This window comes from Erythrolamprus reginae, chromosome 2, assembly GCF_031021105.1.
Source record: "Erythrolamprus reginae isolate rEryReg1 chromosome 2, rEryReg1.hap1, whole genome shotgun sequence".
In the NCBI taxonomy this organism is placed as follows: domain Eukaryota; kingdom Metazoa; phylum Chordata; class Lepidosauria; order Squamata; family Dipsadidae; genus Erythrolamprus; species Erythrolamprus reginae.
Genome location: NC_091951.1, coordinates 227,672,224 through 227,696,476, shown reverse-complemented (window position 1 = coordinate 227,696,476; position 24,253 = coordinate 227,672,224). Strand labels below are relative to the sequence as shown.

Here is a 24,253-nt window from a genome sequence, read left to right as displayed (position 1 = left end):
ATCCAACCTTGGCAACTTTAAAACCTGTGGACTTCAACTCCCAGAATTCCACCAACAAATAGCTCTTGAAGTTGCCAAGGTTGGACACCCCCTTCCTTAGAGCAAGAGAATAAGACTAAATGCAAGTGTTTTAAAAGAAAACCGGAAACCATCTCTTTATATCTTTGGGTTTTTTTCTTTCTTGATTTTTCTTTCATTTTCTGTTATCACTTTCCCCTTTTCTTTTTCTTTAAATGTGAATTGTTTTACTTTGTAAAAAAAATTCTTTAGTGAAACATAATTTTTTTGGGGGGGAACCCCAATGCCTTCAAATGTATTACTTAAGCGCATACTTGCAAATTAAATCTCAATTTGTATTTGGACTCTGTGTTTCCAGAGAATCAACCCTGGAGGGCAGAGTGAGGAGAAGGAGAAATAGTTGTTATTACTTAAGCGCAAATTAAATCTCAATTTGTATTTGGACTCTGTGTTTCCAGAAGCAACCCTTGGAGGGCAGAGTAAGGAGAAGGAGAAATAGTGAAACTTTACATAGGTAATAACGCCTGTTTTCTAATTTTCAGCAATGTGCTTGCAATGAGGGGTTCATCTTAAGAAATGATGGGCGCTCTTGCAAAGACATCAATGAATGCAAAGAGTTGGCAGTTGATAAATGTAGCCAGACCTGTGTCAATACAGAAGGCGGTTACTCCTGCACATGCCACCCTGGATATCAACTGGAGCCCGATAACCACACATGTAAAGTAATAGGTAGGTTTATTCCTGTCCACTGATTGGCTTTCCATTGATTCTCTTTAGGATTCAAATTTAGGGTTTAATGCGTAATTTTTGGTGTGAAGTCAAATATGTAACATAGAAAACTTTGCCTTCTGGGTAAGAAGTCTTGAAATAAGTCCCTCTGGCTTCACACTATTAAGCTGGAGGGATGTATTGAGAGATATGAAAGCTGTTACATAGATAAATGTAGATAATAAATGTAGATAAATGTAGATGCTGTCAAAGTCCCTGATGAAGACAATGTCTTCAAAGGGGCTAAGAGCAACCCAGCCGTGTGGGATCACTCACGAACGCAAATCCTAGAAAGAAGACTTGGACACATTCTCTCTCTGGGTGAAGTGACACAGTATAGAGTTGTGTATTCCTTTTTATTTGGGAGCATAAGGAAATGGGGATAATTACACGTACATGTCAAGTGATACACAAACATCCAATAACATAACTTCAAACATGACGTGATTGCAATTTATATTAAAATTAACTAGTTTTGTCTTTGCCATAGGTTCCGAGCCATTACTGCTAGTTGCAGTTCAGTTTGACTTAATTGTATTCGGAATAAGGACCATGAAAGAGGATGTTGTCATGAGAGTCGATCATGACTTCATTATCTTTTCCATTGACTACGATTTCGTATCCGAGACTGTCTTTTGGATGAATCTCAATGCAGACAGTATTAATTGGATTGATATGCAAACCAAGGAAAAGGGAATTCTAATAAAAGGTGGGTCTTGATATATTTTCAGTTGTTTAGACAGTTTTTAATAAGTTAGTGGCTTAGGACAAAACTAATCGTAACTTTGGCAAGTCAAATAAACTATTGGTAGAACTCCTATTTGACTGTTGAAGCTGACTCACACTCTCACATGCTTAGGAAGCTTCACAGGTTCACCCGAGACAAGGTGAAAGTCAAATCCACTTACACTTAAACAGAAAAAAAGCTAAGGAAAAATTGAGTGCTCATATTTCTAAACTGATACTTTTAACAAAATAATTTTAAGAAACAGCAATACCAGGTGGATTCACACACCTAATCCTGCCTGCAAGTTTTAGATGACAGACTGGAGGAAAGATTTCATCAAGTTCCTCCAGGAAGAAAACATACAAGTTGACAAAGTCCCATATGACAGATGATGTTATCCTACTAAAGTCCCTCATGAATGGCATAGGAATAATATGTGTCACTTGGGACAATTGCTCAGAAGGCCAACAATCCCTTGCTGTAGAGTTGATGATGGTTGAAATCTGCAGCTTATTTATTTATTTTTATTTATTTTGTCCAATACACAATACATATTGAGGCGAATAGACATGAAGTATTATATATAAAGAAAAGATATGAAAATAGAGGAGAAGATATATGAAAGGGAGAAAAGATATATGATATATGGGATAAGGAGAGACAATTGGACAGGGGACGAAAGGCACACTGGTGCACTTATTTACTTCCCTTACTGACCTCTTAGGAACCTGGAGAGGTCAATCGTGGATAGTCTAAGGGAGAAATGTTGGGGGTTAGGGGTTGACACTATTGAGTCCGGTAATGAGTTTGAGCTTCTATGAGCTTCTAGTCTATAAATGTAAAGATTCTTCCAGTGTACACTAAGAGAGAGACAGTAACAGCAGAACTGACCCCTAAAAAAGCATCCTTTTGTGTCTATTGGTCAACTATGAGTATTTTTGAGGATTGTCTAAGAAGATGGATTTCAAGCACAATTAACACTGAACAATTTACCAATAACAGTCGTAACTGTTCAGCCTTAAACCAGAGATATTCTGCACAAAACCCTCTGAACAGGATGTCTTTTCCCTTATATGGCTATTTAAAAAAACAATTTGTAATAAAATTTTGCTTTTCAATTACTGACTTCATAGGAGATGTTGGCTGATATTTCCCATTCACATGTTTGTAAATCTTAACAATAGACAGTTCATTTCTATCATTTCAAACATTGGATTGCAGGCATCAAATCTGACAGTATAGCAGTGGACTGGTTAGGAAGGAACCTTTACTGGACTGATGGTATCTCAGGACAGATCTTGGCTACATAGTTGAATACCACTTGGAAGGGAAATCCTGTCTATACAGTGGTTCTTGAGGATCTGGAGCAACCACAGTCATTAGTTCTCCACCCACTGGATAGGTAAGCCTTTTCTATTTTGCTTGGGCTTGTTGGAATGGTTCAAAAGAATTAGGAATAGATCTCAGAAACAAGATGGATAGATGAGTCCATTGAGTCGCTAATGTTGTCTTTTTAGAGAAGATATTTCAGTGGGGGATGACTTGAAAATACTGTCTGAGCTCATGTTGATATGTGGTCAGGTCTGTCCAGTTACGGTATACGATTGAATCGTAATTGATAAGGCAAATGGATATTTTTAGAGAGAAGAAACTAGGAGTACAGTTCTATTGATTCTGCTTGATTTATTTATTATTTATTAAATTTATATGCTGCCCAACTCACTTTACAAAGTGATCCTGGGCAATTAACCATGAAAGTGATAAATATTCAAATATTAACCACAGTAGACACAAAATTTTAAAAACCAAAGGCAAGATTGTTCGCAGCTTTTGATATTCTGATCATCAAATTTATTTGGCCTGCTGTGTAACAGTTGTTTGTTTTGTCCAGTACACAATAATACACAATGAGGGTTAGAGAGGATATAATCAGGTAGAATGTATTAAAGGGAGAATAGAGGAGAAAATAAAGGAGTGAAATATAACTGTGAGAGAATAGCAGGAAAAGATATAGGTATAGAAGAGAAGATATATGAGATACAGGAGAGACAATAGGGCAGGGGACAGTAGGCACTCTGGTGCACTTATGTACGCCCCTTACTGACCTCTTATGAACTTGGTGAGGTTAGGCCGTGCCCCATAAAAGCACTGGATGAACATATACTGGCAGTTCATTTAATAAGGAGATTCCACTCTTTTCCTGGGATTATTCAGTGTCTGTAACGGTTTCATCATTAGGCTTATGATGCCCAGTTTACATTCCCTTGACATCAGAGTCAAGTGAAGCTTCTCCACACTTGAATGTGATGGGATAGGTGAGAAATACTCAGCTGAAGTTGAATCCCGAAGGATTGTTTTGTGGACAACGTGGAATTGTCTACCTGGGACTGGCTGCAGCCTTCTGAAGGAGTAGATGCATGACTTGAACTTTCCCTATGTCTTTTTTCAGATTCACCTAATTTACTAGCTATGGCAGTGTTTCTCAACCTTGGCCACTTGAAGATATCTGGACTTCAACTCCCAGAAGTCCCCAGCCAGCGAATGCTGGCTGGGGAATTCTGGGAGTTGAAGTCCAAATATCTTCAAGTGGCCAAGGTTGGGAAACACTGAGCTAGGGTAGGACAGAGCTATGTATACAAGGCAACCCTGAATTGAGCTTCACCAGAGAGCAAGATGCTGTTACAGATTGGAAGAGGCTGCCACATAGGATTAGCAAGCATAACACACTATTTTGAAGACACACACTGGCTACCAGTATGCTATCAGGCAGAGTCCCTGGAACTTGTCATATGAAGCACTGTGTGGCTAAGCCAGAGCGCCTGATAGTGTGCCTTTCCTCATACCTTCCTGTTTATCTAGTTAAGAGCTAGAAAAGATGCATTTTTAAGATGGTTCAAAATGGCTGGATATTAGCTTGATCTGAAGAGGGTATTTTTTGCACAAGGTTGCAGCATTCCCTCCCTTTGAATAAAGGTTGCAGTGAGCCTTTTAAACCTACAAGCCAATTTGATATGTATTGACCCTGCTCTGCAGTCTGGTTTAGTATTGTTTCATGTTTTAAAGTTTAAATTTTAACAACATTTTAATATCTTTCTTGGGACTTTTTATTGAATCATCATTATTTTTTATTAAGATAGCTTCTTGCTCTTCTCCTTTATTGGTAAGAGGACTAAATTAGAGTCTATAATACCATGTTGCACTACTTGAAGCTCTTCAATTTTGCCTTAATTTTGTTAGTCACCTTGCTTACTCTTAGCTGCAGAAATACACATGTGCACACACACAAACACATGGAGTATAATATGCACATGGGATAGAAATGACCCTTAGCTTGGGAATGGAATAGAATCTCAAAATGAAAACTTGTCTCAGATTACCAAAAATTTTAAATGATGTAGATGCAAAATAATAAACAATGTTTTTATTTAGTTTGGCTCTAATACTATTTAAAGGCAAATGCAATGGCCCATTTGAAGGGTTAGGCTTAGACCCCAGATGTATTAAGCTTTAACAGAGTAGTCTACACTCCCCCAAGCTCCATGCTTAATGGGAGCCACGGTATATGATGCCACGATTGTGCTGAAACTGTAGATCTGATTCATGATTGGATAAAAAGAGAGTGGTGATCTAACTTTAAATTCCAAAGAATGTAGGATTTATATGAAGAGACATTAATCAAAAGAATTCTGATACTAATGTTTCCCTAGATTGAAATCGTCTGAAATACTAGTGGGTCTTCTTGTCTGGTACCCTAAATAAAATGTACAATGAAGGCCATCTAACTTGGTGGTCAATAACTCTTCTAGAAAGCATTGTAAGCCATAGTAGTTGAATTCCATTCTAAAAATATATGTCACATTATCCTCTCTTTCCTAGATTTATGTACTGGTGTGAAATAGGCGTTGAATCCATAATCAAGAAAGCAGGGATGGAGGGAAGTAATAAAGAAGTGATAATTGATAATGGACTTGGTTGGCCCACAAGCCTAGCCATTGATTTCTTGAGCTGGAGAATTTTCTGGTCTGATGACAAGTTTCACTCCATTGGCTCAGCCTCTTTGGATGGTAGCGATATGAAGGTATTGCCAACTATATGTACATAACGTTTATGGAAGCAGGCAAGAATTTATTTGAGTTCTTTGTTTTAAACCAGAGGTGTCAAACTCAATTTCATTGAGGGCCGTATCGGGGCTGTATTTGACCTCGGGGCGGGGTGGGAGAGGCCAGGATGGGTGTGGCCAGCTCAATGTCACTCCTGTGATGGCCCAAGCACTCTGCCAGCAAAAACAGGCTCCTGAGTTCCGTTTTCAGCTGTCATTCATTCATTCATTCATTCATTCATTCATTCATTCATTCATTCATTTATTCATTAGATTTGTATGCCGCCCCTCTCCATAGACTCGGGGCGGCTAACAACAATAATAAAACAATATGTACAAATCTAATATTTAAGTTAATTTTTTTAAAAAACCCTTATTTGAGAAACCAATCATACAAACAGACATACCATGCATAAATTTTATAAGCCTAGGGGGAGGAAATATCTCAGTTCCCCCATGCCTGACGACAGAGGTGGGTTTTAAGGAGCTTACGAAAGGCAAGGAGGGTGGAGGCAACTCTGATCTCTGGGGAGAGTTGGTTCCAGAGGGTCGGGGCCGCCACAGAGAAGGCTCTTCCCCTGGGTCCCGCCAAATGGCATTGTTTAGTCGAGGGGACCCGGAGAAGGCCAACTCTGTGGGACCTAACTGGTCGCTGGGATTCGTGCGGCAGACGGTGGTCATGGCCTCTTGCAACGGAGCCCTGTTTTCACTGGCAAAAGGTTGCAGAAGGCCGTGGCAGCCCAAACCGGAGCTTGGGAGCCTATTTTCATTGGCAGAAGCACCGAGGACTGATCCTTCACTGTTTCCAGGGTAGCCCCACAGACCAGATCTAAGTATCCTGTTGGCCACATCCGGCCCCCGGGCCTTGAATTTGACACCCCTGTTTTAAAGGAAAGTGTCAATTCTGATAATGTCATCATCTTGTTCTTTTCTGGGTAGCAGAAATAAATAAATAAATAAATAATAATAATAATAATAATAATAATAATAATAATAATAATAATAATTTATTAAATTTGTATGCCACACTTCTTCGAAACTAGGGGAATGTGTCCAACTTCCAGATCTTTTAGTGTGTCTGAAAATAAAATCTCAGTCCCTGAGCTGTGATGCATCTCTTAACAATATTTTTTCCCTTAGATATTTCAGATGAATGAGATACATAGTCCTTTCTCAGTGAGTGTGTTTGAAGACTACATCTTTTGGTCTGACTTGCAAACAAGGATAGTACAGAAGATAGACAAAAGGACAGCCAAAAATAGAACAGTTCTCCTAAAGAGTCATGGACAACCATATGGATTAAAGGTATTGCACAAGTAGTACACATTATGGAAAGGTTGATGACTGGAACAAGTGCCTATTTTTATTTTACTTGGCCAACGGCATGTCTCTAGCTTCAAATGAATAAATGTTAAGGCAGGTTTATTTGGCCTGGATCTTCAAATATGCATGAGCCATATCCATGAGCTTCAAAAAGTATGAGCCAAGCCCCATACTTTGTCAGACTAAAGCTGCGTCAATACTGATATTGTATTGTGTTTATATTGTAACTGATAATAGAATTTTGACCAGGAATAAGTCATTTATACGAAAAGCTACTGTTGGTCATAGCGTAATTTGTTCAGAATGGGACAATTCACCATAGCCAAGTCTCTGTGGCCATCTGACCATGGCTAACGTGCCGTGGGACAATTCACCTCGGGACAATTTAACAATTCAATTTAATTATTTTAAATACATAAAAATTATTTTTTCATTCACATTTCATTTTGTCCCTCCTTCTTCTTCTTCATTCCAGCAGAAGTCCCTCACTGAGCTAAGCTAGTTTCCAATAATAATAATAATAATAATAATAATAATAATAATAATAATAATAATAATAATAATTATTAGATTTGTATGCCGCCCCTTTCCGAGGACTATTGCAATAATTTCAAATTTAGGTATTTTTGCAACAATCTTGGCTTATTAAAATAAGCTTTATATGGTAGAATAAGAAACTTCATAAAATGGGGCAGAATTCCCTTGACAAATATCTGAGTTAGCAACAGAAATTTTGGACTAAATTGTAGTCGCAAGTCCGAGAACTTACCTGTAGTTCTAAAACTAACAGGATCTTTCATAAATCTTACGTTATTTCGGTCAAACTTTTCTTATTTCAGAAATTTCTCCTCTATTAATAGAACTGGTTTATTTCTTTTGCTCAATCTACCTTCATATGGGATAAATGAAAAAATAATGTTGATTGGTATTGAACATTAAGAAAACAAGGGTAACGTCAACCAGTATGCTTATAGTGACCATACACTTGATGGCAGAGAAGTGAAGGTGATAACACTGTTTAGTTTTCTTGGACTCATAAAGATGGTAGGAAAAAAGACTATGGCAATCGTGAAGAATACTAATATTTGAATGACATTGCTTGGCCTTTTTATTTTTTAATCTTTGTTATCAATGGTTTTTTTTCCTTTGATGATATATGGCTCTGAAGATTGAATGATGAGAAAGAAGATAGTCACATTCCAGTTATAGATTTGGAGACAGATCTAACAGTCCTATCAAATGAAAGAAAACACAGACAGTCATAAAGTGGATTGACTGCTTTTTTGAAATTATCTGGCTCTTGCCATCTGATGCAAGTAGACAATGGATGAAAATAGTGCAATATACTTTATTGTACATAGTATACACAGTCTGTGTTCCTTTAGTAATTTTTGTGGAGGAACATACAAAGTGCATAATAGAGATGCCCTGAAACTCCTGGTGTAACATTTTCATACTCTTGAAATTTTGGCTTTCAGGTGATGCATGAAGTTCTGCAGGCACCAGCCCCTAACCCATGTGTAGAAGTTGGATGTTCGTATATGTGCCTCTTAAGCCCCAGCAAAAAAGGAAGCTGCCATTGCCCGCCTGAATCTGTACTATCAAGTGATGGAAAGACCTGCATTCCATTAAAGGAGTCAGCATTCATGTTATTGGATGGCCAGACAGATGTTACACAGGTATTACTTTCAATTGGATAATAAAGAGAATGGTAGCTGCAAACCAGTGAGGGGTTGCTACCGGTTGGGCCCAGTATGGCAAACCAGTAGTAGTGGTGAGAGGCTCTGCCCACCCTCCAAAATGTCGTCAAAAAACACTCTGCAAATGCGCAGAAGTGTTACCCCTGCGCTCCCGTTTCTGAACTGGTAGCAGAGGTAAATAGAACCCACTACTATTGCAAAATAATTTTCCCAAATGAAATGTTCTTACAGCTGTTTAATAGGCTGGCACAGCAAAGTGGCTTCTATTTGAATTTTCCTTAGTAACAAGTACATTTATTGATTTGATTTGATTTGATTTGATTTGATTTGATTTGATTTGATTTGATTTGATTTGATTTGATTTGATTTGATTTGATTTGATTTGATTTGATTTGATTTGATTTGATTTGATTTGATTTGATTTGATTTGATTTGATTTGATTTGATTTGATTTGATTTGATTTGATTTGATTTGATTTGATTTGATTTGATTTGATTTGCCGCCCCTCTCCGAAGACTCGTGGCGGCTCACAACAATAATAAAAGAGTGTAACATTAAAACAAATCTAATATTGAAATAAAAATATATTAAAAACCCAGCAGTTAAAACCATACAACACATATATACTAAACATAAAATATAAAAGCCTGGGGGAGATGTCTTAGTTCCCCCATGCCTGGCGATATAGGTGGGTCTTGAGAAATTTGCGAAAGACAAGGAGGGTGGGGGCCATTCTAATCTCGGGGGAGTTGATTCCAGAGGGCCAGGGCCGCCACAGAGAAGGCTCTTCCCCTGGGGCCTGCCAAACGACATTGTTTGGTCAACGGGACCTGGAGAAGGCCAACTCTGTGGGATCTTATCGGCAGCTGGGATTTGTGCGGTAGAAGGCGGTTCCGGATGTATTCTGGTCCAATGCCATGTAAGGCTTTAAAGGTCATAACCAACACTTTGAATTGTGACCGGAAACTGATCGGCAGCCAGTGCAGGCCACGGAGTGTTGTAGAAATGTGGGCGAATCTGGGAAGCCCCATGATAGCTCTCGCGGCTGCATTCTGCACGATATGAAGTTTCCGAGAGAGCGTTGCAGTAATCAAACCTCGAGGTGATGAGGACATGAGCGACTGTGAGCAATGACTCCCTGTCCAAATAGGGCCGCAACTGGTGCACCAGGCGAACCTGGGCAAACACCCTCCTCGCCACAGCCAAAAGATTGTGTTCTAATGTTAGCTGTGGATCGAGGAGGACGCCCAAGTTGCTAAATTTCTCTGAGGGGGTCAATGATTCACACACACACCCCAGGGTAATGGACGGACAGATGGAATTGTCCTTGGGAGGCAGAACCCACAGGCACTCTGTCTTGTTTGGGTTGAGTTTGAGCCTGTTGACACCCATCCAACAGCCTCCAGGCACCGGCACATCACTTCCACTGCTTTGTTGACTGGACATGGGGTGGAGATGTATAACTGGGTATCATCAGCATACTGATGATACCTCACCCCATGCCTTTGGATGATCTCACCCATGTAGATATTAAATAGCAGGGGGGAGAGGACCGACCTCTGAGACACCCCACAAGGGAGTAACCTAGAGGTCATTGACTGCGGGTTAATTTTTACAAAGCACTCCTGAAAACATAACACACACCTTTCTCAAAAAAGAGTGACACTGTCAAAAGTTAGCCACTTTTGTTTTTACACCTTATTGAAATTCTGTTGGAAAGTGATACTTGACCCCTTGTAGTCAAGCGTTACAGAGATAAATGGAAGCTCTTGTATGGTATTTTTAGCATCGCACAAGGTAGCAAAAGCTGTATGGACTTCTGCTATGATCGGATTGTCTTAGAGCAAATGGCTGAATGCCCTTGTAAACTGAAATTATTATAATAATGTTGTTTCTAATATTGAACTCTAGGTCTACCTGAAAAAACTGCGTTCCACAGCTGGGCAGACTGCTCTTCCCGAGCACAGCAGTCTCCCCTTGAGTAATGTAACTCACCTGATGGCTGTATACTACTCTCTACGCAGTACTGCATTGTACTTCTCAGACTTAAATGACGACTTCATAAAGGTCCTGGCTATTAAAGATACTGGAAGAGCTTCTGTGAAGAAGATTCTGCCAGTCAAGGGCACCGTGATATCACTTGCACTGGATTGGCTAAGTGCCAACATCTATTGGATTGACAAAAAATGTTAAATACTCTGTTTATGCCTGAGGTAACTGTTACTAGGGAAAATATGCTAATAGCCAGCGCCTGATTGGTTAAGGCGCTGACAGCTTGTTTTGGGCGGGAGAAAAAATAGTATAAATACAGCCGGTTTTCCCTTGCCCAGCTGAGACGTGTTCCAGCTGATTGTCACTTGCAAAAAGAGCTTAAATAAAGAACCGTCTCGTAGCTGTGTCTCAAGACTCTTCACCTGGCGACGAGAGAAGAACGAACCTACGCCTGCTGAAATGGAATCCCTGGCCGTCGGGAGAGCGCCGGAATACTTCGACCCGGAGAAGTCTACTTGGGATGCCTACCTCGCTAAATTCGACGTTTTCCTCGAGGCTGCCGGCATGAGAGACGTGATCGACGATCGGAAAAGAGCGATTTTCCTGAATTACTGTGGAGCGGAAATGTTCGACCTCGCACAGACACTCACCGACCCGGCGCCAGCGAATTCGGTTTCCTGGGACGCTTTGAAAACGAAGCTTTCGGCTCACTTCAAGCCAACAAAGCCGGCGATCGTCTACAGGCACCAATTCTCCAGAATGGGCCAGACTGAATCCGAGAGCATCAACCAATTTGCTACGCGCTTGAGAACCGTGCTGTCAAAATGCCACTTCGAGAACCCGGAAGCACGCCTAATAGATGCTCTTATCTTCGGCATGCGGAATGCAACCGTCAGAAACAAACTCCTTACTGAGGAAGAACATTCCCTGCAACAAGTCATCAAACTCGCTCAAACAGCCGAGGTGGCTGAGTCTGCGGCAAAAGAGCTGAAACAGAACGACAAGCAAGAAGTCGTGGCCCACATCTCCTCCCCGAATCAACAGGCCGACTCTGCGAATGCAATCAAACCGTCTACAAGCTCTGAAAACGACTGCTGTTTTATCCGACAAGCTTTTCCTCGACCTTTCAAGCAATCGCAACAATCTCTTCCTTGTTCTGGCTGCCGTGGCAACCATTCCCGTCACCGTTGCCCATTCCGAGATTCAAATTGCCACCGTTGTGGTCGCCGAGGGCACATCGCTGAGGCTTGCCGAGCCTCCCTACCGGAGGAAGCTTTCTCAACTCCTCGGGCTCCACGCTTCCAAAATCAACCGCGCGAAAACAAGGGGTTCAAACCTTCTAGTCGCTACAATTACTCCAACTCTAACCGCGACTACTTAGGAGGTAACAGTGGAATTTCCATTAACAACACTGTAACTGCTAACAGATCTAAAATTAACATTTCTTTACTTTGAAATTCTCAACCTTGCCAGATGGAACTAGACACTGGCTCTAGCTATAGTATTATGCCTTGGTCTAAGGTCAAAATGTATATGCCTCATGTTAACATAACTGATTTATTGTATTCTAATGTACTTATTAAGGATTTTCAAGGGAAAATTATACCTGTTTTAAGCATGTTACCTGTTCCAATTGTACACAAAAAATTTGCAGCTACCCTACCTTTACTAGTAGTGTCAGGGCCCACCCACTCACTTTTAGGATTAGACTGGATGTCTCCCCTTGGAATAGAGATATCTGGCATTCATAAAATATCTAATACTATGGTTCCAGATTTCGTCAAGGAATTTCCTGACGTTTTTAGTCCAGCTTTAGGGTCTTATAAAGGGCCCCCAATTTCGTTCTCCATTGATCCTAGTGTTCCTCCTATCCGACTCAAACCACGTAGGGTTCCCTTGCCTTTGCTTCCTAAACTTGACGCAGAACTTGATAAGCTCATCCATCAGGGTATTTTGGTCCCTGTAGACCAAGCTCCATGGGAAACCCCAATTGTGACTCCTCTTAAGCAGGATGGCTCCCTGCGAGTCTGTGCAGACTATAAGTCCACTCTAAATAAGGCTTTAAAACATCATCCCTACCCAATACCTGTAGTGCAACATTTACTCCATTCCCTTGGGGAGGGTAACCTATTTGCAAAGATTGACCTCGCGCAAGCTTACCAGCAGCTTCCCGTAGACGAGCCTACCTCTTTAGCCCAGACTATTGTTACCCATAGGGGAGCTTTCAGATGCACCCGCTTACAGTTCGGGGTCAGTGTGGCACCAGGAATTTTTCAGAGTTTTATGGAGCGCTTATTGATAGGAATTAAGGGAACCTTGCCTTATTTTGATGATATTCTTATTTCGGGAAGGGATCAAGCCCAGCTAAACTCAAGAATACGGGAGGTGTTAACTAGGCTTAGAGACAAGGGGCTTAAGGTTAAACCTGGAAAATGTGTTTGGGGTACAAAGTGTGTCCAATTTTTGGGATATAATATAGATGGCGAAGGAATCCATCCTACATGCGATAAAGTCAAGGCAATACAAGAGGCCCCAGAGCCTAAAAATAAGACAGAACTGCAGGCTTTCTTAGGCCTCCTTAACTTCTACTCTGTTTTTTTAAAGCAGAAGGCCACAGCGGCAGAACCACTACACCGTCTATTGCAGAAAGAAGTCCCATGGAGTTGGGGGAACAGTGAGAGTAAAGCCTTTTCTCAAATAAAAAACCTTTTAACATCCAAAAGTGTAGTGGTACAATACAGTACTTCACTTCCCCTACGCCTCACCTGTGACGCTTCACCTTATGGAGTGGGTAGTGTTTTGGCTCATGTGCTGCCTAACGGCACTGAGGCCCCTATAGCATTTTTCTCTAAAACACTGTCAAGCGCAGAACGGAACTATAGTCAACTTGACAGGGAAGCTCTGGCATTGGTAGCAGGTGTTAAAAAGTTCCATCATTATATTTTTGGTAGACATTTTGAATTGATTACAGATCATAAACCGTTATTAGGACTCCTAGCCCCAGACAAACCAACTCCACCATTCATGTCCCCACGATTGATAAGATGGGCCATTTTTTATCTGCCTATGATTATACCTTAACTCACAGGGGAGGGACTAGTATTAACCATGCGGATGGCCTTAGCAGATGTCCTCTTTCTGAGTTAGTACAAGACCCTGCCCCCTCTGCGGACGTATTGCTCATTGAGTTAGAGGATAAACCCCTGACTACTGCCACGGAGGTGGCAGAACATACCAAACAAGACCCTATTCTTATGAAAGTAGTAAATTGTGTGCTACGGGGGTGGGATGCCGACTGTAATGGGCCAGATATTGTGGAATTCAAAAACAAAAGGTTGGAATTATCAATTGTTAAAGGTTGTTTATTATGGGGTGACCGGGTCATCATTCCCAAAACTTTAAGACAAAAAGTGTTAAAAATGCTGCATGTAGGACATCCTGGTATTGTAAGGATGAAGGGCTTGGCAAGGGGCCATTTTTGGTGGCCAGGACTTGATTCTGAAATTGAGAGATGGGTGGCAAGGTGTGACCCCTGTCAGGAGTCTAGGCCAAGACTCCCTAAAACCACTCCAATGGATTGGGACCAACCAAAAGGGTCTTGGTCCCGAATTCACATAGATTTTGCTGGCCCCATTCAAACTAAGTATTTCCTAGTAGTGGTTGATGCATTGTCTAAATGGGTTGAGATTATTGTCCTGCCAAACATTACAACATGTGCTACCATAAGAGCTCTACGCCATTTGTTTGCCACACATGGCTGCCCAGATGTAATAGTTTCTGACAATGGGCCCCAGCTGACTTCCAGGCAATTTGAAATGTTCCTGGACCAATTAGGAATCAGGCATGCGCTCATATCTCCTTTTTCCCTGTGGGCTAATGGATTGGCTGAGAGGTATGTGCGTGTTGCCAAGGAGGCTTTAAGAAGGGCTGGCCCAGGGGAAGTGCAAGAGCACTTAGATGAATTCCTATTGGCTCAACATATAACCCCAAATGCCACAAGCCGTAGAAGCCCTGCTGAAATTCTTATGGGCAGGAAACTCAGGTCTACTTTAGATAGATTGCACCCCATGTTCTGTACAACTAATGTTATGCCTGTTGATTCTGAGAGACACATGTTTATTGGGCAGTGTGTATTTGCTAAGAATTTTGACAAAGGCCTTAATTGGCTCAAAGGGACTGTACTGCAACAAAAAGCTCCAAAAACTTTTGAAATATTGTTACACGATGGCCGAGTTTGGACTAGGCACATCGACCATCTGCGTAAATGCCCTGAATCCGAACTGGATAGGACTGCAGAAATTCCAACAGGAAACAACGCAACACCAGCCGAAATCGAATTGGAAATGGACTCACCACTTCGTTGCAGCTCGCCCAGCCCATCGACCTTCCCTACGACAGCCGAGAACGATGTGGTGCCCACTTGTTCTGTTCCAGAGACTGGAGCTCAGCTAGGCCCGCTGGAGGTCCCAGAAGGAACCAACGATCCGACATCCTTCCCCGCCAACAGCGGAGATCCAAATGAACTGCGCAGGTCAGCCAGGACAATACAAAGACCGCAGCGATTGGCTGACTATGTCACATGGCTCTCTGTGTAATTGTATGTTTTTTTTATCTGAAAAGGGAGGGGTGTTAAATACTCTGTTTATGCCTGAGGTAACTGTTACTAGGGAAAATATGCTAATAGCCAGCGCCTGATTGGTTAAGGCGCTGACAGCTTGTTTTGGGCGGGAGAAAAAATAGTATAAATACAGCCGGTTTTCCCTTGCCCAGCTGAGACGTGTTTCAGCTGATTGTCACTTGCAAAAAGAGCTTAAATAAAGAACCGTCTCATAGCTGTGTCTCAAGACTCTTCAATAAATATGCATCTGTCCAAGTGGCAGCCTCAGAAGGCAAATATAGGCACGTGGTACTTAGCGATGGTCTTTACAACCCAACCACAGTGGTGGTCCATCCCCCAACTGCATCCATGTGCATTGTGGATTTAGGTGGTGAACACGGCCTACCCGATCCCACGATAGAATGTGCTGCTATGGATGGGAGTAGGCGGAGAATAATCTGGAGGAGATCCCTGATCCCTGTGGGTTTAACAATAGTGGATGCTGGCACTTGGCTCTATTGGGCTGACCAAGGTAAGCAGTCTAATGTGTGGATCAAATTCTCTGGGTTCAGCTCGTTTCCCTAGCACATGAAACAAAACTGGCCATACTCCTAGACTAGTACATGTTCTTCTTTTTTAATAGTACTTTTATTAAGAATTGTAATCACAATAACAAAAACTAATACAAACAACAAAAAACCTTAACGAATAATAAAAGGTGCAAAAAAGAAAGGGAGAAATGGAAAAAAATAAGAGAGTTAGAAAACAAATATAAAAATGACTTCCCGCATTCTATACAATTTAAGTAACTTTTATCCCCTTCTCTTAAAATGCAACCAATGATGCCTTCTGGCCATATCCAATATCTTATCTGTAATCAAATCCATTCGAAATCTCATAATTTCTGTCCTGTTTCAAGAAAAGTTCATAAAGGATGATGATGATGATGATGATGATGATGATGATGATTAATATTATTATTATTTATATTAATATTATTATTTATATTATTATTATTATATTACTATTACTATTATTAATTGGATTTATATCCTGCCCCTCTCCAGTGATATCAAAGATAACATATCTATTTCATTTTGATCAAACGTCTTGTGCAATTCCTTCTTCCTATTGTATTACTTTGCTGACTAGGCTCTTTTTCCTATAGCCAAAGGTTCCGTGGAAAGCATTCGTCTAGATGGCTCCGGGCACAGAATCATTGAGGGAGGAATACATGGCCTTATGCTCTTCGCAATAGGGGATGGAATGATGTTCTGGACAACAGCAACACGCAGTCGTAAGCAAGCTTAAGCTAACGCAAACCCTATAGGACAGTGATTGCAAACTTATGGCACGGGTGCCACAGGTGGCACGTGGAGCCATATCTGCTGGCACGCGAGCCCTTGCCCTAGCTCAGCTCCAACGTGCATGTGGTTGTCAGCGAACTGATTTTTGGCTCACACAGAGGCTCTGGGAGGGTGTTTTTAGCTTCCAGAGAGCCTCCAAGGGGATGGGGGAGAGCATTTTTACCCTCCCCCAGCTCCAGGGAAGCCTGCAGAGGACGAAACACCAGCCTACTGGGCCCACCAGAAGTTTGGAAACAGGCCATTTCCGGCCTCCAGAGGCCCTCGGCGGAGGGAGCTGTTTTGACCTCCCCAAGCATTGAATTATGGGTGTGGGCACTCACGTGTATGCAATAGCGCGCGCGCACAGTCTTAAGGCACCTGGGGGAAAAAAGGTTTGCCATCACTGCTATAGGAATTCCCAAGGAAGGGGGAAGCACTCTGTCACCGATAGCAGTAGCACTTAACGCTTTATGGTGCTTTACAGCCCTCTCTAAGCGGTTTGAAGAGACGAGTATATTGCCCCCAACAATCTGAGTCCTCATTTTACTCACCTTGGAAGGATGGAAAGGCTGAATCAACTTTGAGCCTACTGAGATTCGAACTGCCAAATTGCAGTCAGCCGGGGTCAGGAGAAACAGCTTGCAGTACTACACTCTAACCACAGCGCCACCATAGCTCAATCCTAATGTATTAAGCAGTTTGTCACTTGGGACATTTACTTGAGTCAGAACAATGACATGTCACAGAATCAAGGGAAACAGATATCAGGTTTTTATGTCAAGACTTACACAATGAATATTTTGTGAGTTCAGATTCAAAACCTGCCTCCAGCCATATTAATACAATACAGTGACACCTCGTCTTACGAACCCCTCGTCATACGAACTTTTTGAGATACAAACCTGGAGTTTAAGATTTTTTCGCCTCTTCTTCCCAACTATTTTCACCTTATGAACCCGCTGCTGCCGCTGGGATACCCCACCTCTGGACTTCTGTTGCCAGCTGAAGAGCCTGTTTTCGCAATGGTGGGATTCCCTTGAGGCTCCCCTCCATGGGAAACCCCACCTCTGGATTTTGCGATGCTGCAGGGAAATCCCAGCAGGGGAATCCCACCAGTGCGAAAACGGGCACTTTGGCTGGCAACGGAAGTCTGGAGGTGGGGTATATATTATTGGCAAGTGTTCATTTAATGTTCAGTGTTTAGTCTAGTTATTAGCCTGTTATAATGTAATGTGATAAAGATAGTCCTCAACTTACAACAGTAAGTTGTAAGTTAGTTTAGTGACCACTCAAAGTTACGATGACATTTAAAAACTTGACTTGTGACAGTTTTTCACACTTGTTGCAACATCCTCGTGGGTCACATGATTAAAATTCAGATCCTCCTTGCCAACTGACTTATATTTATGATGGTTGCAGTGCCCCAGAGTCATGTGATCAGATGTTGTGACCTCCTGACAAGCAAAGTCAGTGGGGAAGCGGGGAAGTTAATAACTGCTTTACTACCTTAACAACTGCAGTGATTCACTTAACAACTGTGGCAAGAAAGGTCATAAAATGCGGCAACAATCACTTAAAAATGGTCTCTCCTATTCACAGAAATTTTGGGTTCAATTGTGGTAATAAGTTGAGAACTACTGGTATTGTATCCCAATAGAAATTAATAGGTTCTAGCCAGTGGCAAAATTGATAATATTTGATAATAATCAAGTGTTATGTGGTATTTTGTAAATTGATAGCAATCCTCTGTGTAGCAGCAAAATGTTTTCTCAAATCTGATTACATTTTTTCCTAACAGGTGCAATAAAGGTGTGGTATAATCCACTGGAAATAGTAGAAAACTGGTGGTTTCAAACAAAACAGAAACTTGTGGATATAAAGATCTACAGCAAACTATATCAACAAGGTAAAGTTCATTATAACTTTGAGAAGTCATAGGGCAGGGGGGTCAAACTCAAGGCCTGTGGGCCAGATCCAACCCACAAGGCAGTGGAAGTGATGTGCCAGTGCCTGGAGGCTGTTGGGGCCTGGATGGGTGTCAACAGACTCAAACTCAACCTGGATAAGATGGAGTGGCTGCGGGTTTTGCCTCCCAAGGACAATTCCGTCCATAACCCTGGGGGGGGGATTATTGACCCCCTCAGAGAGAGTTCGCAACTTGGGCGTCCTCCTCGATCCACAGCTCACATTAGAGAAACATCTTTTAGCTGTGGCGAGGGGGAGGGTTGCCCAGGTTCGCCTGGTGCACCAGTTGCGGCCCTATTTGGACCGGGAGTCACTGCTCACAGTCACTCATGCCCTCATCACCTCGAGACTCGACTACTGTAACGCTCTCTACATGGGGCTACCTTTGAAGAGTATTCGGAAACTTCAGATCATGCAGAATGCGGCCACAAGAGCTATCGTGGGGCTTCCCAGATTCGCCCACATTTCTACAACACTCCGTGGCCTGTACTGGCTGCCGATCAGTTTCCGGTCACAATTCAAAGTGTTGGTCATCAACTATAAAGCCCTTCATGGCACCAGACCAGGGTATCTACGAGACCGCCTTCTGCCGCACGAATCCCAGTGACCGGTTAGGTCCCACAGAGTTGGCCTCCTCCGGGTCCTGTCAACTAAACAATGTTGTTTGGCGGGCCCCAGAGGAAGAGCCTTCTCTGTGGCGGCTCCGACCCTCTGGAATCAGCTCCCTCCAGAGATTAGAACTGCCCCCACCCTCCTTGCCTTTCGTAAACTCCTTAAAACCCACCTCTGTCGTCAGGCGTGGAGGAACTGAAACATCTCCCCCTGCCTATATAGTTTTTTATGTATGATACGACTGTATGTATGTTTTTTATATATTGGGGTTTATTGCTTTTTAGCCTTTTTAAATGTATTATTGTTATTTTAGATTCTAACTATTAGATTTGTTATTATATATTGTTTTTATCATTGCTGTAAGCCGCCCCGAGTTTACGGAGAGGGGCGGCATACAAATCTAATAAATAATAATAATAATAATAATAATAATAATAATAATAATAATAATAATACTTAGATGTGGACCATGGGGCTGCCCTGAAAACAGCAAAGGACTGGCCCACGGTGCTTCTGGCAGCGAAAACGGGCTCCCGAGTTCTGTTTTCAACTGCCATGGTCTCCTGCAATGTTCCGCCAGTGAATGGCAATGCGGCCCTTCCAAGCTCCATTTTTACCGACAGAGCATTGCAGGAGGCTGGCAGTCAAAAACCTCAGGAGTCTGTTTGCACTGACAGAGCACTTGGGACATCAGAGGCGCCCCGACACGAGTGATGTCAAGCTGGCCATGCCTGCCCTAGCCACGCCCACCCTGGCTCCCCCGAGGTCAAACATAACCCTGATGCAACCTTAATGAAATTAAGTTTGATACCGCTATCATTGTGGGATACTTGAACTACATTGCCCAATACCATTCTTTGGTACCTTTTTGGGAAAGTAAAAGTTTTAAGTTTTAGACCTACCAAAAGTGGGATGTTCTCTAAGCATCAATCCTGAACAAGGATGTAACCGCCATTGTTTGGATTGAGAGCCTCTCTCTCCCCTAGGCATATAGGCTAAGTGAGACCCTCCTGGAAAACATACCGTCTGGAAAAAGATTGACTATTTCATATATTGACTTATTCTAGGTGTTGAAATTGGTGAGGTGGTGTCAGAATATCTCCCCATGCCAACAGCATGCCAGCCAGATTGCCAAGTAGTTGCTTCCTTGTTGTTATTGTTAGTTGCAAAGTCATGTCCAACCCACCGCAACCCTCCAGGCCTTCCTGTCCTCTACCATCCCCCCCACAGAGGCCATTGAAGCTCCTGCTATCTATGTTAGCATTCCAATTAACATCTGAACAATAAATCAGAGTCGAAACCTTGGCCTCCTTCTGTTCTGCCTGACTGGCTCAGGCAATGCGTAATAGTCCAAGGAAAAGAAATCAAACACACACGTACTCTGCTAATCAGCAAACTTGTATTAAATAAACAAAAAAGGGTTACTCAAAACAGTTCTTAGTGTCCAAAAGCAATGATAGTGCAAGGCTTACTTCAGCCGCATACAAAACACAGGAAAAAACAAACAAAGACAACCTGGAATGAGCAAAGACGTTTCAGGAGTCCTTTTGAATCTTTGAAGCAAACAGCAAGTCCCAGAGTTTTCACCTCCCATTTGTCTGAAAAAGCTGGGTTGAAAACTCCACATGGCACGGAACTGAAACTTCAGAGCAAGACCCACAAAATAATACAGATAAACAGCCACAGTTTGCCTTGGGCCGTTGTTTCCTTTTATACCTTTAGCCCTCATTAAGGGAACCATACCCAACCCTCAGTATAAGAACCACACCCAGCCCAGGTGCTCCTATAATGACTTGTAATACTCCTTAAAGCGATCCCTTCTTTGCATAGCTCTTTGGCTATGCAGATCAATATATTGATCTGCAGAAGAATCCAGAGATGAAAGACTGTCTGAGGGACTGTATGTCAAATCTCCTGGGCTGTCTGCTGAATCCTGCGTCCCAGTGGCCTCGTCCTCCTGGCTGTCTGCCACGTCTTCCTGGCTGTCTGCCACATCTTCCTGGCTGTCTGCCACATCTTCCTGGCTGTCTGCCACGTCTTCCTGGCTGTCTGCCACATCTTCCTGGCTGTCAGTCAGGCTTTCACATTCACTTTGTGCCACGTCTCTCCCATCTGGAACACCTTCCAAGTTCCAATTTATTACCAGAGCCATGTTGTTTACGAACTTTAGTCAACCCGATACTAACTTTTCCTACAGTCCTCCACCCAGGTTGAGGTTCATCCCTTGTCTCCACACCCACAAGTTCATTACGTGGACCACTCCGGGTCTCTCCATGTCTACAATCCTCTCCTGTACTTCCGGCTGGTGCTGGACAAAAGATGACCTTGAATCTCTGGAAAGAATTTTGTTGTGGCCAGTATTTTTTCCTCTCATGCAACTGCCCCTCCCCAGTTCCCACACTAGTATTCTACTTGTGGCAGGCCAAAGTCTCCAGCTCAAAATGATAGCTTCGGCCTGACAGACTGCTTCAGTGAGTCCATCCAGCCAGTTCATTCTCTGTAATTCCCATTCTTCTTTTGCCCTCAAGCTTTCTCAGCATTAGGCTCTTCTCCAGTGAGTCCTTTCTTCTCATTAGGTAGCCAGAATATTTGAGTTTCATCTTCAGGACCTGGCCTTCTAAAGAGCAGCCAGGATTGATCTCCTCCAAGGCTGACCGGTTTGATCGCCTTGCAATCTAAGGCAGTGTTTCCCAACCTTGGCAACTTGAAGATATCTGGACTTCAACTCCCAGATTTCCCCAGCCAGCGAATTATGGGAGTTGAAGTCCAGATATCTTCAAGTTGCCAAGGTTGGGAAACACTGATCTAAGGGACTCACAAGAGTCCCTTCCTTGCTTTATCATGTTCTGCAGCGGGAAACAGAACTGAAGCAATTATTTTCTGTCTTGTGGTTTCCAGGGAGGAATGGTTGTTCGGAAAAGCACGGGGGATGCAGTCAGATCTGTTTACCAAATCCGCATGGACGAAGCTGCTGGTGCACCACCGGGTACATTTTAGAACGCAGTACTCTGTGCATCAAAGCCGTGAAATGCTCGGAGCCTTTTCATGCCTGCTTGGACCACACCAAATGCATTGTAAAAGAGCAAGTCTGTGATGGGAATCTTGATTGCCAAGATGGATATGATGAGATGAATTGTGAGTATGAAAACCTGTATTGAAACAATCAGAGAGATGAATGCTCCAGAAACAGCTCATTAATACCTGAAGGATGGATATGTTGTTGAAATGGATTTTTGTTAAATGTTAAAAATCAATTGTTTATTTAACACAAATGCTTTTTATAAACTTCTGAATGTTGGATAGGCTGATTGCATTTACTGAAATAAGGTGCTTTCCCTAGTACTGTACAAACAAATGCATATCAGCACTCCTCGGCTCTCCATGCATAATTTAAGCAGCTTTATGTATATCCACATTAACGTTTTTGAAATCATAGTGACTTGAAATCATCATAATCATTTTGAAATCACAAGACTTCTTTTCTTGTTTTTTTTAAAAAAAGGTTTAAGTTATCTAAAATTTAGATTCTAAATAATCAGAGTGTTAATAATTTATACAATAGTTCTATAATGTAGCACCTGCCTTTTACGACAATGTAATGAAACAGTAATTTAAAAGTAAAAGCAGGAGAAGGATATTCACATTAGGAGGGTGCACTTACTACGAGATGGGGTTTGAAAATAAATGGCTATTTCATAAAATAGCCTGCTTTAATTCAGTGACCATTTCAAAGTAAAATCCACACCTTCTATGACTACCAGCTTGGGGAAACAACAAATGGCTGTAGTTTTCACGTAACAATAGTTACTCAGAAATTAATAGGGGATTAGCGCATCAGATTTTTAAACCTCCCATCAAATTTCCCGGTTCAAGTTGTTTTGTTTTGTTTTTGTATCAAATGTCTAAAATAGTACATTAGTCAAATCTAAACATACTGTGTGACATGTTTAAATTACATAGTCATTTTTGTTCCTCTCCCTGGAAATTGTAGCCATATAAACAAGGGATTAACATCTCTCAACATTCAGTATCATATTTAAAAATGCAGTTCTCTGCAATTTTTTCAGAAAGGTAGAGTGATGCCAATATAATATGAAAAAAGGGATCAAATCAAAATCAGATCTTTTTTTTTCACCATCCTGGACCAGCACAAATAATTAAACATTAAAATAAAACAAAACAGAACCAAACAGAACAAGGCATAGAAATAGATTGCAGTTGATGGTAAAAAAAAATAAATCAGTGAGTCACATTGGATGGCTTAGAAGTCAAATTAATTAAATTAAATTAAAATCAATAGGTGGTCAAGGTCTGCCTAATTTTACAGACAGTATAACAAAATTTAGCTACCTTCAATCATATTAATCCAACCATAACAGTTTTACATAAAAATGATCAGAGTTTCCAGGATATTTAGTCAGGTAAGGTGTTATGAGTCTGAATCTCTATAGAAGGGACAATAAAAGGAATGAAGGAAAATAAACTTCAGTGAAAGGTGATCACATCTGAACTGGGGAAGTCAGTTTGTCAAACTAGTTGAAATGCAAGCATTGCCTATTTTTAAAGGTTATATGTATGCCACCATACACCTTTATTTATCAGACAATGAAAGTGTGATGGCTTAGCTTTTAGTTTTTTTAACTTTAGGAGCCTCCTGACCCCCGAACTAAATTTAGGCAGCTCATAATCTAAAAATAATAAAAACACAATACAGAAGGAAACAAGATGGAATTCAGTTGCTCGATATAAAAAATATATACATTAAAAACACATCCAACAAGGGGTTCCACCACTTTAACCAAATGCCTTGGAGAAGAACCGGTGGGTCTTCAGCACTTTAGAGAACATCAAACATGGAAGGAGTCCACAGGTTTCAGGTGAGATCTTGTTCCAGAGGGACAAGTAGACACATTCCCTGGGTACCAGTAGGTGGCACTGTTTAATTGAAAGAACCCTGAACGTGCTGCCTTAGCTGGTATGTACCATCTAAACCAGTGTTTCCCAACCGTGTCAACTTGAAGATATCTGGACTTCAACTCCCAGAATTCCACAGCCAGCATTTGCTGGCTGGGGAATTCTGGGAGTTGAAGTCCAGATATATTTAA

At 41.7% G+C, this 24,253-nt stretch overlaps 1 protein-coding gene across 5 annotated transcripts in view; it reads left to right on the top strand.

Annotated features, from left to right (window-relative positions):
- Positions 1–24,253, top strand: part of LOC139162116 (low-density lipoprotein receptor-related protein 8-like) — a 67,489-nt gene that overhangs the window by 38,488 nt on the left and 4,748 nt on the right. The window contains exons 20-29 of one of the 5 annotated variants that reach the window (XM_070742160.1): positions 561–747; positions 1,277–1,495; positions 2,735–2,915; positions 5,390–5,591; positions 6,753–6,917; positions 8,414–8,614; positions 10,548–15,757; positions 16,394–16,522; positions 18,370–18,477; positions 22,047–22,283. Coding sequence is in view for 4 of the 5 variants with exons in the window: in XM_070742156.1 (XP_070598257.1) it covers positions 11,088–12,083 (996 nt within the window). In the remaining variant the exon portion in view is untranslated. Of the gene's footprint in view, positions 1–560; positions 748–1,276; positions 1,496–2,602; positions 2,916–5,389; positions 5,592–6,752; positions 6,918–8,413; positions 8,615–10,547; positions 15,758–16,393; positions 16,523–18,369; positions 18,478–22,046; positions 22,284–24,253 lie in introns of those variants that run through there. The other 4 variants (XM_070742156.1, XM_070742157.1, XM_070742159.1 and 1 more) reach the window with 4 other exon arrangements.